Here is an 18,384-nt window from a genome sequence, read left to right as displayed (position 1 = left end):
AATAGGATTGCTAGGGCTTCCCCACGGGTTAGGACGGTAACTCCCAGCAGCCAGGGTAGGCTGTCTAGCTGCTGAACCCACGGAAAGGCTCTCAGTTTTGAAGTCCTACTGAAATACATTGTCCCAAGGCATTTTGTTAGGATTGCAGGAAATCCGAAACGAAGCTGCAGATTTTGGCAGATAAGCAGGAGGTGGCTGCCAGTCTGAGGCGCAGATGGAGTATTTGGAGAAGCCAAAGCAGCATGGGCTCTCTGTTCCTCCCATGGAAGCATCACACTGATTAGATTTTTAGCGCCTGAAATGGCCTAATTTAGGTTTTGAGATAAAATACGGTAGGGAGAAACAGTCTCTTCTTTATTTCTTTTTCACAGACATTTAGGAGATCGGAATCATGTTTTAATTTTATTTTTTTTAACAGCCTGGGGTTGTAGAATATGATTTTATCACGTAAGCGAACTCCACAGCAATTTTTTTTATTTGTGGACTAGGTAAATCTTTGAAGATATTTTTTATGCCATGTTGCCAAGAAACTACTTCAAGGTTTATGATTGCAGTAGACTTAGTCCTTAGTCTTTGCACCTTTTTTTAAAATTTTTATTTTTAATTTTTATTTTTTACTGTGTCAGCTGAGGGAAGGGGTCAGGAAACTAGTGTTCACGCTCAAGTCACTTGTTGGCTGAAGTTAGTAATCGAAGGCAGTGGGAGGTTAGTATTAGTTTTAATAGGAGCACCTTTATACGTGCAGCTTAGTCACAGCAAAAAGTTGCTGTCAGCTGGGTAAGTCACTCCTGTCTGGGTATGAGGGACTGCCATGGCCCCCAGCAAAAGCAGCTTTGTAAACATGCATTTGTATAGGGCTTCAGTAATAGCCTGTGCAGCATGAAATGTACTTTCCTGCTGCTCAGCTGTCCTTTGACTTCTCTGATCAATTTTTAAACAAACGCATACAGACAAAACCATTTGCAGGCCTATACTTAGTAGGCTAAAGCCTATTTAACATGCTGTACTGGTAAGCAAGTTGATTTCCTTGATTCCTAACTCAGCGTTATGCAGCACTTCTGGATTTTTTTTTAATTTCAATTTCTTATGCAGAGTTTTTCATAGACACAGACACAGACACAGATTTCTAGGTTGGAAGAGACCTCAAGATCATCGAGTCCAACCTCCGACCTAACACTAACTACTCCACTAAACCATATCTCTAAGCTCTACATCTAAACGTCTTTTAAAGACCTCCAGGGATGGTGACTCCACCACCTCCCTGGGCAGCCCGTTCCAATGCTTAATAACCCTTTCGGTAAAGAAGTACTTCCTAACATCCAACCTAAAACTCCCCTGTCGCAACTTTCGCCCATTCCCCCTCGTCCTGTCACCAGGCACGTGGGAGAACAGACCAACCCCCACCTCGCTACAGCCTCCTTTAAGGTAACTGTAGAGAGCGATAAGGTCGCCCCTGAGCCTCCTCTTCTCCAGGCTGAACAAGCCCAGCTCCCTCAGCCGCTCCTCGTAAGACTTGTTCTCCAGACCCCTCGCCAGCTTGGTCGCCCTTCTCTGGACTCGCTCGAGCACGTCCATGTCCTTCCTGTAGCGAGGGGCCCAAAACTGAACACAGTACTCGAGGTGCGGCCTCACCAGAGCCGAGTACAGGGGGACAATCACTTCACTAGACCTGAAGGGTATATACAGGTACAAAGATTTTCTTCTCTACGTAGCTGTGAAGTCACTCGCTTGGAGTTTTGTGTTCAGTTCAGAACATGTGGTTGCTAAAATTAATCTGATGCTTAGATGAGTTCATTGTGAATAAACAAAAATAACTGGCTACTAAAGTGAAAGGTTATTTGTCAAAGATTTAAAAGTTCAGCTGGCTTAGTAAGAATTTAAGTCTGTGCCTTAATAAACTTACTGGGAGGACATTAAAGGAAGATAACTTTATTAGGAATTCATAATGGGCTGGTTATTAATGGAAATAGTGCAACATTGTCTTACGAAGGAAGTATAGCAGGCCCAGAGGAAGGACACAAAGGTGATCAAAGGGCAGGAGCACCCCTCATGTGAAGAAAGGCTGAGAGAGCTGGGGGTGTTCAGCCTGGAGAAGAGAAGGCTCTGGGCAGATCTCGTTGCAGCCTTTCAATAGCTAAGGCGGGCTTATAAAAAGATGGAGAGCTACTTTTTGCTCAGGCAGATAAAGTCAGGACAAGGTAGAATGGTTTTAAACTAAAAGAGGGGGGATTTAGACGAGATGTTAGGAGGAAATTCTTTACTCTGAGGGCAGTGAGGCCCTGGCACAGGCTGCCCAGAGAAGCTGTGGATGCCCCATCCCTGGAGGTGTTCAAGGCCAGGCTGGATGGGGCTTTGGGCAGCCTGGTCTGGTGGGAGGTGTCCCTGCCCATGGCAGGGGGTTGGAAATAGATGATCTTCAAGGTCCCTTCCAACCTAAGCCATTCTATGATTATTTCATTAATTTTATTGAATCTTTCAAAAGAAGGAGTGGAACCCATGTTCGATTGAGCAAAATGCTGATAAAAGTGTAAATGAGAGCATTTCTGCATTGTCTTACAGATAAGCAGTAGTGTCAAGGTCTAAGCAATCTTGACATGGGGAATTGGAGTGATTTAGATCTAGGAGGATTAAAAAAAAAAAAGAAAAAGAAAAGCATCATTGTCTTTGAAGGTTCGTGTGGTACACTGAAGACCCTTCTAGATGGCTTTTACAGTTCCCTGGGGATCTGTTCTGAGTGACCCAGAGATGTTTAGCATGTCCATTTAATGAATCTAATCATCCAGTTCCCACCTAATTTATGTTGTATTTCAGAGATTTAAGTGGAGAGGTGTATCTGTTCTGGAGGAGCCTAAAGATGTAGGTGCTCACAGGTCTTACTTTCCATATTCCAGGATCATGGATTTCAGCACAGTAGCCATATTTGGTTTGATTTGCAAAAATGTGCAATAGATATGGGTGTAATTGCACAATATTAGAAGAAGCTGAGTTCTAGCTCAGTCTGAGCTGTAGGTCTTCATTAGCCTGAAGGAGACTGAATATACAGTTCTTGCATCGCAAGAGAGCACCACAAACAAGCCAAAGATGTCTGGGAAGAGACATCCTCCAGCCCTTCTTTCGGTGATGGTCACTAGTTAGGTCAAGAGTGCAAGACCAGGCAGAGAGCCAGCAGCAGAGAACAACTTAGCATAGAGGTCAGGTGTCTCAGGGAGTGTGAAAAGGTGTTTTTTACTCCCTGGGTTGTGTTTTATCTCTAAAATTTCCCCATGTGAAAAGCCTAAATAGTCCAAAGAGCAGAGATTAGAGTGTCATGCTCTTTAAAAGAAAATGCATCTGAAAGATTGTCACAGGTTCAAAGCTTCTTAGATAAAGGCAGACAAAGAGTGGGGTTTTCAACTTGCTGGAGTGCTCTAATTACAATGGGACTATTCATCAAAGATTAAGCGAATTGGCCACATCTACGTAGCAAGTGACAGAAGTCAGGTTTGAATAGATTTTCTAGCTGCAGTCACCAGTCCTGCCTACTACTCTGTAGATGTCATATTGATGGTGGGGTGGTTTCTATTATGAAAACAAATATGGTTTTGCTATTGAAAATGTTTTCTTCTCTTGCTATTTTTCTTTTTGTATTTGATCCCTAATGTTTGTAATTGTAATTTGTATACATGGAGCATAATTTAAATATATAAACTTATAATACATAGAGGATTTCAGGAGCAAACTATGCTTGTTCAAACACCTGGTTAGAGAAGTTCATTTACAGAGTTAATCCTCTGGGACGAGGCTGTGACTTCTTACCCCTTTATGCACTGAGATCCTGGAATTCCTTGAACTCACACCTCTTTCGAAGTGTCTAGGTCTAGAGAGGTAAATTTAATGTATGTAATATCCATGTTTTCTGGAGTCTTTTAGTCTTTTGATTTTAGTTAGTCTTTTTGTTTTCAGTTTTTCTGAATAATTCATTGCTTTGGCATACTCTGTTGTCAAAATGTTCCTTGGAGCTAACTATAACTTCTAAATGTTTGTTTAAAATGTTCCATTATCATAGGTCATGCTTATCAATATTTTGTTGCTTTTATAGATTACCTTTCTCAAGGGATAGATCTCTCTGGAATAGAAGTAATTGAAAATGACCTGCTTTTTATTGGAAGAGCTCGGCTTGAGGTGGAAAATCAGGCTAAACGGTTGCTTGAGCAAGGTGTGGAGACTCAGGTAAAATACATGTTCCTGTTTACTTCCTTTCAAAAGTGAATTTTAGAAAGTGCTCTGAGGCTGATTTCCTTTGGTGTATCATTGTCTAATGGGGATTAAACATGAAAAAAAAACACCTTACTTGCAGGAGAAAGTCTTACACATCTATCAACATACAAAGAAATTGACAAAAATAGCTTTGCGCAATACATTTATTTACAAGAATAAAAATTTTGCAGGATCTGACCCTGAAAATTTGTGAGAAAGTGTGTGCAGATGTGAAGAGTTTAATTCTAAACAATGTGATAAAAGCCTGGTAATTGATAGGATTTTGCATTAAGCACACTATACTACATTGATAATATTGACAAGCTTTCTAGATAAATCTGAAGAATGTAGTTTCTTTAAACTGTAAAAAGATTTCTACTTTTTATCTGTGCAGTTATATAATAAAATGATTTAAAGAATTAACCATTAAAACTTTAAAGAACATTCTAAACTTCAAGGTAGATATTCACTATAGGGAATATCAAAATGAATATGCATAATTACTTTCATCCATACTAAATGTAATTATCTACATTTTTACTAACCTGGCCAAGTATATTATTTAACTGTTTGTAGTATCATTTGTGCTGTTCTCTTGCCTTTTTAAAATTTATGTTCTTTTGTCTATATTTTTATTAGTATTCTGTAAAAAAAGCATACTTTAAAGCTCCATTTCTGCAGTAAGAGGAGAAATCTAGCACAAGTTCCTATCAAATTTGTTTTTTAATGAGAGAACAAAGAGGATTAGAGCAAGACATTTATATGCTGTTTGTAACCGACGGCTAAACTTCATTGTAAGACAGTGTAGCATATGTTTATAGTATTGAAGGGTGACGTGAAAATGGAATATAAACAGAATGGAAAATCTCTTAATTAATTTGGCTTCATTAGATAATTGAGGATTAAAATGATTGGTATGTCTCAAATGTCTATTTAGACCTCTCATTTTAAGTAATTTTCTGAGGTAAGAATTCATGATTGTGGTAAACACCATTGACTAATTTTGATAGCAAAATGACAAGAAAAAAAACAATCTTTTTTATTTAATTACTATCCAAAAGTTGAAACTCCTGGCTATTTGAGCATGTTGCTGAGCTGTGATTGGGCATGTTACAAACTATGAAGCATATGCTATGTTAAATAAAGACTGAATGAAGATAGGGCCTGAGAAAAAGCAAGTAGACATTTATTTTAGATGTAGCAAAAGTCTTCATCAGTGTCTACACCTTCTAGTTTTTCATGTCAGATTTGACCTTCTCTGATAATTTTCTCTTCATATTAAGTACTAAAACGGAACTGACAAAGAAACCCTGGGGAAATCAATCCCACTCCACTTGAAAAATTGACAGATTTATTAGGTGTTCCAGGCTGTATCCAGGTAATCAAGAGGTTATTAAAGTATATGCCTGTTGTGCTTTAGCCAGGGGCCTGTTTCCAGCATGAAAGATTGTTTGGAAGATTGTTTGGAAGAACATTATTAGTGCTTAGTCATATCAGGAGTGGATATTTTCATGAAGTGATGTTGGGGTATGCTTCACAGATTTGTTGTTGGATATGATGAGCAGATCAAAGGTTGCAAAAATAATGTGCTTTATAAAGTATGCATTCAGACATTGCCCAATAAACCTAGAATTTGAAAGACGGCTAGCAGATAATGTGTCTTTGATTCTTATTATTTGTCTTTGATTCTTATTATTGTAGCTGTGTGTTTATTGGCAAGGTGATTTACATTTATACCTTCCAAGCCCTGAGATTTCCCATAAGAGGGCCTAGGATCTTCATCTTTTCTTCTGTGTTTTGCAGCACAGAATTCCTTAGATAGGCAGCCTTCCTGCTAATTTCTGTTGTGAGAGCCAAGTCTGTACAATTGAGAATAGTGCATCTGTGTTTTGTCCAGGTGGTTCTTCGGTTATTTGATATATGCATCTGCGATTGCAGTTTTAGTTTTCACTTGTGTTTTCATCTTCTGTGTAAATAATACTTGGGATTAGTCCCTACGTTATGTGGCTGCTATACTTACTAAGAAAGTTTTCTTTGCTGGATAGCTCACACTTCAAACCCTTTCTGTTATATTTTCACACTTAGTGTGAGACTTTTCATCTTAAAGCCAGGGGTGCCCAAACATAGTTCCATCAGGTGATGATAGTGTTAGAGCCATTAGGAGCCTGGTCGTGTGTGTGCAGAAGAGACGTACATTTCTATCTCCACCATTTGTACTCCAGTGAAGATATAGCACTAGTTCTGAGCTAGGCTCACTGCTTTAACCACAGTCATGGGTCTCCTCTGAGGAAGAAAGATGAATTTTTGCATGTATGTACTGGTATGTGTGAAATGGGTTAGAAAACTATGCTCGTCCTTTTGGCTTTACCAATATAAACTTTGTTAATTTGTTAGGATATGGATGATGAGGACTACGGTATCACTGAAGGTTGATTAAAATATAAAATATCTGTTTAGGTCAAACAAGACACAATACGGAGATGAGAGTAGAACTTGTAATTCCTTAATTATGCACCTTAAACACAATTTGTCCCTCTGTGTGGTACTGACAGGTTCTGTATCTTTGACCACAGATACTAAAAAAATTTCTTCTTTGTTTCCTGGATTGATCAATGGATGACTGACTAACTTTCGTAAGAAAACTTTTGGATAAATTATGTGATGTTTGTCGACCTGTTCCCATTAAGGTGTGGGCAGATTTATTTTCCTACCTAGCATGGATCTGGAGAGAGTTAAAGTCATTGATAATGAAATTTTCTGGTGGTCTTGTAGTAAAGTTTCCTGATCATGTTAGAGAAAGCAAAAAATAAGTTAGAGTTTAATAACTGTTCATTGTCCAAATGAATGTTAAATTGTCTGCAATATTCTTTAATACATAGATTTATTTTTAATATTTTTCCAAACGAAGAGCTTTATTAATTATAATCTCACAGAATAGAGAAGAGGGAAGAAAACAAAACAAACAAACAAACAAATCCCAAACTTTACTTCTGCAAGATACTCAAATGCTGGATTTGTATACACACGATAAACATGTAAACAATACAATCTGGACACAATTACTTTCATCTTTAAAATGTTGTCACACTGAGCGTATTTGGGGGCATTTTGAATTTTCATATTGTAACTCACTGGGTTGTGATTTGTTTTGTTTTGCCTTCTTTTTCATAAAAGAAGCCCCTCTTCCAAGATATATTGTCTCTGGGACAACTACAGCATTTTTTTTTCCACATTAAAAAATTATTAATTAGATGCATATTTATAACTGTTCTTGACTAATGCTATTCAACGCCTGAGAACAAGCCATTGGAGGATGAAGTATCTGCATAATTAACCATTTTTCTGGAGGTGATGATCTAGAAGAAGTTGCTCAATTTATCTCTGATCAGGGTCCTCTAAGATAGGTGCTTCTGTAGTACATCTTGCAGTGTAACAGCAAGATTGGTGACATTAATCTGATATCCTGTGCGGACCAGCAGTTAATCTCATGTCAAGGATCTCTAACAATAGGTGTTCTTCATTATCCTCAAGGGATTGGAGGGAAAGGTATGTGCATAATTGACCATTTTTCTGGAGGTAATCATCAAGAAGTTGCACAATTTGTTTCATTTCAGGGTCCTCTGAGCTGAGTGCTTATGTTGTACAACTTGCTATGTTACAGCAAGATTGGTGAAATTAGTTTTAAATCCTTCATACACCAGCATTTAGTCTGGTGTCAAGGACCTTAAACAATACATGGCACGTCCTGTGGCAGCATGTTCCAGACATACAAATGCACTTGGAGGTGCTCAAGATGTTGGGATATTAAGAACGGCTGACATTGGATTCAGTTTTTCACGTTTTTTGGTGAAACCTGCAAAAAGGTGATAATGTTGCATTCTTGAGTTATTTCTAATTATTACTGCCAAAGACATGGCTTTTGTAGCACTACTGTCTGGGTAAGGTCCTGTGGTCTTGAATTTCTAATTATGAATCTTGCATACTTTAATAAGACTGCATGTTTTATTGAAACATCTTTCTTCATTAGCTTGTATTTTAACATTTTCCTTTGATGTAAGTAGGCTTGCTAATTTTTGCTAGTTTAAGTGTCATCTTCAGATTTGGATGTTGTATAATGAAATGGTCTGTGCAAGTATATGAATATGCTGTCTGTAGTTGTCAGCTCTGTGGAGAAGTGCTTAACCATAAAACAAAGTGTAATGTCATAGTAGAGTGACACTTAGGCTGCCCCACAGTTGTGTAGTGGGCTTCTTTGTTTTTAGCTTCAGTTCATTTAGCTTAGGATGTATTGTATTGCCCACACTGATGTGCTGCGCTAGTCGAAAGAAAAAGCTGGACTTCCAGATGTTTTGGCCTGTCCTTTGCTGCGGTTTTCGTATAAGCTACCACATTTTGACATACCTTCTAAAAAATATAAGCCCTCATATACTTCAGAAGGCAAATGGAAATTAAATTTGCATTTAATTGTATGGATAAGTACTAAGTGATCATTATAATAGTAAATAAAGTAGAAAAATATGAGAAAAGAACTCCAATTTGGCACACGACTGGTCTTCTTTGTATCCATATTCTGTAGGATACCCTCATTAAAAGTCTGGGAAAACTGGAGTTGAAATGCTACACAGAGTACGCATTTTTTTAAAGTTGAAGAGCAGTCATTGCTTTTTTGTTGCTGTTGTTCTGACATTTATTTCTACTTTGAAATCTTGAAGTTGGAATTTAACCTTGTCACTGTCAAAAATGTAACCAGTATAGTACACTTCAGGCAGTAGCTGTTATGCTACCTTATTATTCCGCACTCTTGGTTCCCTGGAGGAGATCCTGATGAAAAAGCTGTCTCAGTCTAGTTTCCATAATAAAGTGATTGACTACAATACGATATAGAAATGGAAGGCATTTCTGGTTATTCATTTTGAAGTCAATTACTTGAATCTAGAGTAAGAAGATTAAGTATTATCTGTAAAAAGGAAATTTTGGACCTGTGTGCTACTTTTGGCATAGGGTGAGGGTGGTAGCTATACTTAATGTTAACTTTAAATCATCAAGTTGTGCTTAGTGAAGACAGAGGATGAGATCTGCAGCTTTTTTTTTATTTTTAATTCACGTTAGCCACCCATTTTAGTTACTTTATGTAATTCTAATATAGACAGAGAAGACTTATTTCAACATGTCATATAGTTTTTTCTTTTACAGTAGTTCTGTGTGCATATAGGGGATTTTCACTTTATGTATCTTTACTTTATTCTAACCTTTAAGCTACTTTGTCACAGAGTAGTCATGTTGCATTATTCAATTTTATTTTTTGTCTTCAATATTATGGTTATGGTTTCCATGATCTTGTTAACTTGCTAAATCAAATTCCTTCATCTGGCCATCTGGTGCATGGTACTACTGAAGGAGTTTTCAATAAATCTAAATTATTTCTTCCTTAAACTATTCTGTTAAAATGTGATATAGCAATGTATGGCTCATCTAACAACCAAAAAATATCTTCTAAGTGTATATTAGTTATATACTACTTCCAAATGGTAGACTTCATGGGATTAACCAAACCTTATGAAAATTTTCCATTTACTATTTTGGACTAAAAAGAGTTCATTTTATCTTAAAGTATAATCTAATGGAACTGAAGTGTTAACCGTGTTTCAGTAAGTCAAAATCACCAAGCTAAGCACTAAGTATGAATTTATGTTTCTGAACTATGGATTAAAATAAACCACAGATTTCTCTGCAACATAATCGGCTGATACTGATATAACCTAGAATATCTTTTCAGTTTCCATAGGAACAGATGATAGAATGTTTTGAATTTTGGAATAGCTAAAATGAATGTCTGGCTTCAATATAGTTCACTTTTATTTTGCGGCTTGCAACCTCTGCATGTGAGGGCTAAAAATGTGCATAAAAAAGAAAAGTGGAATATTCCCAAAACTCATATTAAAATGTGTTTTAGTAGTAGTAGCAATAATAATAATAAAAATATTACTTTAAGTCATTTCTGTGTATAATTACTCAGGTGTTGTTTTACTATACAGGTAGAAAAGGTATTTCAAAATCCACAGGAAAATAGAAACTGCATATTATTCTTGTTTGTTAATACCTATTCAAATGTTTCCCAACAAAAAAAAATGTTCCTAGTAGGTCATCTCTAATTTAATCTTCAGCCGTTGCTTCATCTCACCGTGTTTCCCTGTAGAGGTATGTTTTCTCATTGGAACAATTTGTACAACACAAGCAAGAACTTCCTGTAGCCAGAACAAAAAGATCAGCAAGACCTTGGCAAAATGCATACCATGTTGTATAGGTGAATATGACTAAAGGTGATAATCCAAGAAAGACAAGGAAACATGCTAGCTGTAGTAGTACTTGTTTTATTAGATGCTTGACATTTCTTTCTTAACAGGTCATGTAGCTAAATCAGAGAAGTGGTGCTTTGAGTGTAAGAACATTAAGAAGATTTAAAAGATACCTCTTCGTTTGGGACAAATAGATAAGTGACTCCAACATTTATGTAGAGGGAAAATATGAAGGCCTTGTTAACAAACGACTGGGATTCTAAGTGCCTGAAACCAGAGGCCTCAGGAATGTTGATAATGTAGGACTGCTCAGTATTTGAGCTATTTTCATTTGTTATAACATTTCAGATTCTTGATCTTTAAAACATTCTGTACTCGGGAATTAGTGTGGTACTGGAAGGCAAAAAAAAAGAAACAAGGAAACAAGCAAGTGCAAGTAAGTTAAATAAGTACAAACAAGTAAGTAGCATGTTAACTCAGGATAAGTTCTTTTCAGTACAACAGTTTTTTGGTCTGTGAATGGGGCTACATTGTGCTAATGTTCAAATAATAACTTTAATATCCATATTACAAGATTATTTTTAGCTATCATTAAATAGAAGACTCACATGGGCTGTAGTTATCTGAACATATGGGCAAGTTTAATAACAATATTTTGAAAATACAAGGATTTTCACATAAGAGTGTTATTTGGATATTGGAATATAATTTACTGTTGCAAATGTGCAAAGGACACTGTGTCACATATTTCTTTCTGAATATTGATTAATAATTTTTATTTGATTTTATTAATGCTTTTATTGATGGTTCTGGTTAGCACTTTTGCATCCTCTTTTAGAAAATTCTTCACAAAGTGTAGTACTTGGCTTAAGCAGGTATTAGCAAACCTCATTCTGCAGGTATGCAAATACAGAGTAGTTCTAATGAGAGGAAGTTGGAAGCTTCTTAACAAAGTATTTGTGTTAGCAAGTTTCTGTGCCTTAACAATTAGGCAGCAGTGGCCCCTTTTAATAGGCCTTTTTTCATTAAATTCTTTTTTTTCACACTATGAAAATAATGTTTATTTATTTTTAGATAGATCCTGGAAGCCTCTATTTTGTAACACAGTACTGTCTGTAGCTGTAATTGTTCATCTTTCCAAATCTAGTGCAGTGAAAGTAGAATAAGCATATTAAAATGGAACTAAATTTTAATTCTTTAATTTATGTCCAGCAGAAAGTTTCTGGGCGTGAGAAGGAGGAAAAGAGGCTACAGCTAATTAGTCATTGAAGGGCCCCTCACCTTCCATCAGCGTTACTTCCCAATCAGTAACTCTTGCTCCGAGCTCTCCTTCCAAGATCCCTAACTGTTAAGCAGCAATGTAGCTGTGCAGCAACCTCGTCTGCAATTGACTCCACATCCATTTCTTGTTCAATATTCAGTGTCAGGTTTGGCTTTTATAAGGTTAAAAGATGATTTTGCACCAGATATTGAAGTTATGAAGTGCCAGTAAAATGTTCGCACCAATATCTGACGCAAAAAAACCCCACAAGTTTCCTTTTTTGTGAGTTACTTTGTCACAACATATTGGGGACTACAGTTCTACAGTTTAGGTTATGGCTTCAAAAAAATTTCATATTTAATTAAGTCCAGGTTAGAGATTTTTTTTTTCCCCTTTTCCCTCCCCTGCATTGTTTTTCTTCCTTCATATCATATTAAACCAGAGAACTGAGAAATGGAACGATCATTGTTTCCTGGATTTGGGTTGCTTGGCTAACTCCACTGGGGTGATGGCAATGGCAGCAGCTTCTATCACAGTACCTAGTCACGTACATATTCAGGAATAGGGCATGCCACCACTCTATCTTCATCTGTCCAGCTGCTTCCATTATACTACTATATTATAAGACCTCAGAATGCCTTCAGAAGCACTCAAATTCAGATGACGAGGCCATGTCCCCAAACACCGACCACCTTCCTAGGTTACCTCTGTTGATTTCCAGACTGAGACCCCAGCTGTACCCACCACCTACCACCTGAGAGCTCTGTTTCTCTCTGAGATGTTCCCGTTGATCATCCTGGGATTCAGGCAAGCCTGGCAGAACCAGAAACTGCCTCCTCCTTGGCTAACAAGACAGTGTCCCCTGTGCCCCACTGGGAGAGGTGTGGGCTTATGGGTTTGGGTGGCTTGGCAGAGGGATGTTTCTGGTACATCGTCTGTTAGTGCTCTTGGCAATTAGTTATACGTCTGCTGGACACGTGTTGCACAGAGTAGCTCTCATCAAACTGCAAAGCAGACATCCCCAGTAGGATGCTGTGAATAGCAAATGAGGCAGGAAGCAACCTTCCCTTTTTCCCTTTTCTCTCTAGCAGGTAGTACATTGTGGTGTAAGGAATTTGTAATTAGTTGATATGAGGCAGAGGGTAATAAGCAAATATTGAAAATAGCAGAAAGCTGGAGACTGGGGTTTTGGGGAAAAATCTGCTTGGATAGAGACATGCATATTTAATAAGTCTTCAATAATTCATGTAATATTAATGTGATGTGTACAGTAATGCAAGTGTTTAGTAATGTTTTTGGCTGAAATTCTAATACCTAATTGGGATTTTTTTTTTTTAATTTCTGTCTTAAAATTCCTTTGGAACAGGTAGAATTAACCTAAGTAAACATTAATTGTGCTACAAACATGTCTGCTCTAGATATTTAACTGAAAATAGTTTAGTCCTTACAGTAATTTACAAATCTGCTTTTATCAAAAGCTTTTATTAACTGAAAACTGTCTGATTTTCCAAATGTTTTTGTGCCATGATCTCTTTTAATGCCTTTCCCAGAGAATCCATCACTATCTAAGCTGTCATTTTTTTCCTTTGTTGTTTTTCTTCTGACAAGGTACTGCTTTATGTTTGCTAGTCTGAATTAAAAAAAAAAAAAAGACAGCTGCAATGAGTGGTATAAAAGGAAGGTCTATGTTATAAAAACAACAAAAAAGGGAGATATTTTTGCTTTGCTTTTTGGGCTTGATAAGAGCTTATACATTTGCGATATTTTATGAAACTGTTGAAGCTAAATCTGTATCTTATGTTTCTACACTACACCCAGTTATATAAAAAAAATTGAAGCTTTCATAAAATGGACGTTGAAGAATTTTTGTACCAATTTTGTTACCAAATATAAGCTTTTTAATAAAATATGGCATTTTTAATGTACAAGAAGATGAAGATTGTTTGAGCAATTACTTGAATAAACAGTAAGTTAAATCCTGAGGCAGATCCAGCATTCCTGCTGGGCAAACATGCCAGAACTGCAGGAAAAGCGAAAGCACTGGAATTTTTGAAGGGTGTTCATGCCAGAGATCCAAACGTGCAGATTTTTGCAGGTCCACTGGATTCTTTTTCCAAGATAGAGTTTTGCCCCATATATGGCTTGCTTTCCAAAATAAAAGGCTTTATAACCCAGCAATGAACGATGAATTCCTTGGTGAATACTGTTGGGAACACAGTGCTAATCGGTAAGTATGTGAGCATACGTTATAGAAACCCATATTTTAGGGAGCATCACTACAGCATAATAGAGATAAAATAGCTGCAAAGATGGCAATGATAGTATTTTCTTTAATCGAGCTAAAATTAGTTCATGCCAAAGTATATCCCTTGTAGTCTGGTTGCTGAACCATGCCGAAGCATGCACACTACTGCTGCTGCCTCTATTAGGCTCGAGGAATGTAAGCATGGGAGTGTGTGCCCACGCTGCAAGCGAGATGGACAGCATGTTGATATTTTCGTTCTGGTCTCCTTGCTTGTGAAGTGTACATGTAGCAAAGGTTATTGGATGCTGACACATCTTCCCTCTCCAGAACTCAGAGGGTGGGTATTTTTTGTAACTCTTTCCCTCCAGGAGGGGGAAAGGAGGGTGAACTGTGCTCTCAGTCGTTCCCCCTCCCTCTTCTAGCACTGTATGTGAGCAAAGTTAAAATGTGTATGCATATGGGGAGGAATGTGTGCAGGAGTAGGAGTTACCAGTGAGGAGGATGGGAGGGTGCCATATGTTCTCCTGCACTGCAGGTTTTACTGTTCCCCCGAGATTGTGGTTCTGAAATACTATTGATTTCTTGTCCAAAAAAAAACAGTTGTCTTGCAATAAGCAATCAGTATTGTAAAAGATTTAGCTATTACTGCTTATGGTTGCTATCCTTGCAATTACTGGGATGTAAGCACTGACTTATTTGAGGAAATCCTAAGTCACCTTGTTTTTTGTTATGAAGGATTTTCCTGCATTCAGATCTAGGTCAGTATTTATTATTATTACAGTCTTTTTTTTTTTTTTTTAACTACATATTGCAAATCATGTTCCTGAAGCACGTATCACCCAAAAGAAGCCCAAAAGAAATGCTTAGTATGAAATTAGTGTTACTCACTTACTTTTTGGTGTAGATTTTTTTCTGCCTCAGAAGTTAATGCATGAGGCTTTTTCCATTCTGTTCTCCTTTCTACAAGACTCTTATTTTATCCCCTTTTAAAATGTTAACTAGGAATTTGCTGTACAAAGTCCTGTACAAGTAAATACAAGCAAACTTTACACATATTGAAGACTTTTCAATTGCTGGGTTATTACAGGCCATTCTTCTATACATTTGGAAAATACACTCCCTTTAATTTACCCAGGCATCAACACTTCCACCACACCTTAGAATTAAACTGAACCTGCCTCACGATCAAAGATATTTTTCTTCTTAATACCAAGTAGCATTCTTCCTGGAGACTGTCTTGACAGTGTTTTGCTGTACTGAGCAATGGGAAAACATCGCCGTGTGAAGTTTATGTTGCTTCAGTGCAGGTTATAAAGCAATCATAAAATCAATGAATTCATAGACTTTTACGGTGAGCTAAGAAGCCTCGTGCTCATGTAATCTGACCTGCGGGGTGCTGGACATAGATTTAATTCATTAGAAGCTGAATTGTAAGGTATGAAGCAGAATAACTATTTTAAGATGTGAATTACATTTTAAAGCAAGGGCTTGATAAGTAAACTCTTCAAGACTGACCAGTCTTGAATTTGAAAAGTTCTGTGCAAGAAACCACATCATAGCCATGTATAGTCTTTGATCTGAGGTGCTCGACACACCAAAGCTGCTGGTACAATAAAGTATGTAATGAGAATAATGGTCCGGCATGTAAACATCTGAAAGATGATTTCTAATGCATATTATTTTAAAATGCAAGTTTGCTTACAACCACTTCTATACATAATCTGGAATTACTCTTTTCAGTTTGGAAGTCTCATGATTTTGTAGAACATCTCTGGGGCTTTCTCTTAAGAAAAGTTTTAGCATAGGTTTTACTTCTGTTTGGAGATTTTTTCTTCTAATTTTAAAATAAATGATAAGAACTTAAAAAAAATAAAAGTTAGGTTACTTGCTTTAACTAAAATTTAGTTCTTAGGTTAGTTCTGTAGTCTACAACTGATTTTTTTTCCCTCCACTCAAAGCACCTCGTGGGCAGGGAACCCAGTACCTATATGGGACAGGGAATTTAATCGTGCATCTTGACATATAACTGTGCCTGGTTCTAATTACTCTTGCACACTAAATTTCTTCTTTAAAGACTATTTCTATTGTATCTATATACAATTTTTATGAACAAGCTATTACTTCCCTTTTTTTCCTTGGAAATTCAACTAGTAAATACTCTGTGCCCCAGGTATATGTTCTAAAACACTGTGATTTTTCTTGTGTAATAGTATTATGCCCTTCAGTTTCTATGAGGGGTGTTTGCATCTTTGTTTTCTATAACACATTGTAGCCTTATTTATATTTCATGTTAGTTAAATTCACAGTTTATGTATCTTTTGAACAAGGGAAAATACAAGGGGGATGGTAGCTGAATTTTAATAATGGATGAGGAAAGAAGTTGTGATTGTAGCAGTTTTCCTAATGCCACTTTAGTAAAGAATCTTTGTTAACAATCCCTATCAATCCTTTATATATATGGAAACATTTTACTTTGTTACTGAGAATTCAGAGGAGTGCTGGCAAAGCTAATTTCTGTTTCCGTTTAGAGTTCAGGTTCTCCATTTCCAGTCTCCTTCCATTTTGTAGAGCTCTTTTGTACTGTAATTCTGCATGAAGTATGAGTCAATAAAAATCTTGGCCACCAAGTAGTATTCATACTATTGCTCTGCAAGTTCTGGGCAAGATCAAACGTATGTCATGTCCACACGGCATCCCGTTAGGCAGTAGTATCGCATGTGAAACTTGGATTGGAGCACTAGATGTATTGTAGTAGTCAGCAAGTAATGTTGAGAGGTTTGTTTGTTTGTTTGTTTTCCCTGGGTTATAATTATAATGACTAGTGATAGGCACTGTATTAATGTCTTTAATTAAAGACATGTTTTTTTGAAATGTGCATCCCCAAACCAGAGAGATCTCATGTTGATGTGAGAGGAATTCACATTCCATATGCCTTACTATGACATTTCATTTAAACAGATTATGGTGTTTGTGCTTTTTGAATTCTAAGCTTGTCCAGCTTGAGAAGTTGCATGTCATCATGTCTTATTGTCATATGCATATTTTAATAAACTCCTGCTGGTTTTAGGTCCATAAGAGAGAATGTTGAATAGTACCTCAGTTAGAACAGACATTGGGAAACCCTTTAAAACAATGTCCAAAGACATTGGGAGGCCTTTTAAAACCCTTTCAGTTTTAAAGTGAATCATATAACTACTCTTTCAGTAGGGCTATCCCACCCAATTCTTAATGTTTTTATATTCAAAGAGGCATATGGAATGTAAATTCCACTCACATCAACATGAGATCTCTGGTTTGGGGCACACATTTCAAAAAAAAACCAACAACCCTCTTTAATGAAAAACATTAATAAGTGCCTATCACTAGTCTTTATAATCGTAACCCAATTTTTTATGTCCATCTTATGGCAATTCAATATATACCATGTTTTCTTGGTTTGCTTATGAGAAAGTCACGTAAAATAGTGTCATCTGTACTTCAAATCAAAATGTGTTATCTATCTCTCATTCGAAGGTACGTTACTCTGTCACAGAAATTAATTACTTTGGTTTGGCATGATTTGGTTCTGACAAAGCCATCTCAGCTATTATTTAGCACCATATTAAAATTTCCGTGTGCATATCAAAAGGTAATTTAACTGTGCAGTCAAATGTAAATAAGTTATTACTTTGTGGCAATAAGACTAAACAATACTACAGTGCTATTCGGTGGTCTAGTTTTGAGGAACAGAAATGTAATGTACGAGATACTAATTTCAGAATAGTGCTAGTGCTAATGACTTCGTTATATGAGAACTTTTTAAACTCCTTAATGTCTTCTTTGGATTTCAACTCAAGTTTCTGGGAATTTGCTCAGGTAAATTGGCAATTAAGGTACTTTCTGACGTAATTAGTGAAGCATACTTTAATTAATAAACTTGCAATCACTAAATGTAAGTTCTATTCTTAAAGTACTACAGCTTGGATAATGAAAACATTTACAACCTATATCATTCATGGAGAACAATAGTAGAATACACCTTATTACATTTTGCAATGAATCAGTGAGCTCTCTTCTCTTTCTTCAGCCCCCGCTGCTGACAGCTATTTTAAGAACAGAATTAATACTTACGTATTTACAACTCCTGTAAATCAGATGGATTAGAGAGAATAAGTTGTAGACAATGCTAAAGTTGGAATACATTTTCTAAAGTGTATTAGACACCAGCTGTAAATATATAGCAGAATTCCTCTGTAATAAATCAAAGCATTTATGATAAGCCTGGGCTGTGTACTAACTAGTAAGCATATTATCCTACTCATTCTTGTCGTACTTTTGTACATAGTAGGGTACATCCAGTTAAGAAT

General features: G+C 36.7%; 1 protein-coding gene across 1 annotated transcript in view; it reads left to right on the top strand.

Annotated features, from left to right (window-relative positions):
• The window catches only part of COG5 (component of oligomeric golgi complex 5), a 186,423-nt gene that overhangs the window by 75,484 nt on the left and 92,555 nt on the right, over nucleotides 1-18,384 (top strand). Inside the window, exon 7 of the mRNA XM_035549477.2 lies at nucleotides 4,079-4,209. Coding sequence (XP_035405370.1) covers nucleotides 4,079-4,209 — 131 coding nt within the window. The remainder of the gene's footprint in view (nucleotides 1-4,078; nucleotides 4,210-18,384) is intronic.

Source organism: Cygnus atratus, chromosome 1 (genome assembly GCF_013377495.2).
Source record: "Cygnus atratus isolate AKBS03 ecotype Queensland, Australia chromosome 1, CAtr_DNAZoo_HiC_assembly, whole genome shotgun sequence".
NCBI classification, from domain to species: Eukaryota; Metazoa; Chordata; class Aves; order Anseriformes; family Anatidae; genus Cygnus; species Cygnus atratus.
Note: the sequence above shows the minus strand (reverse complement) of the source record. Positions and strands in the feature narration are given on the sequence as shown.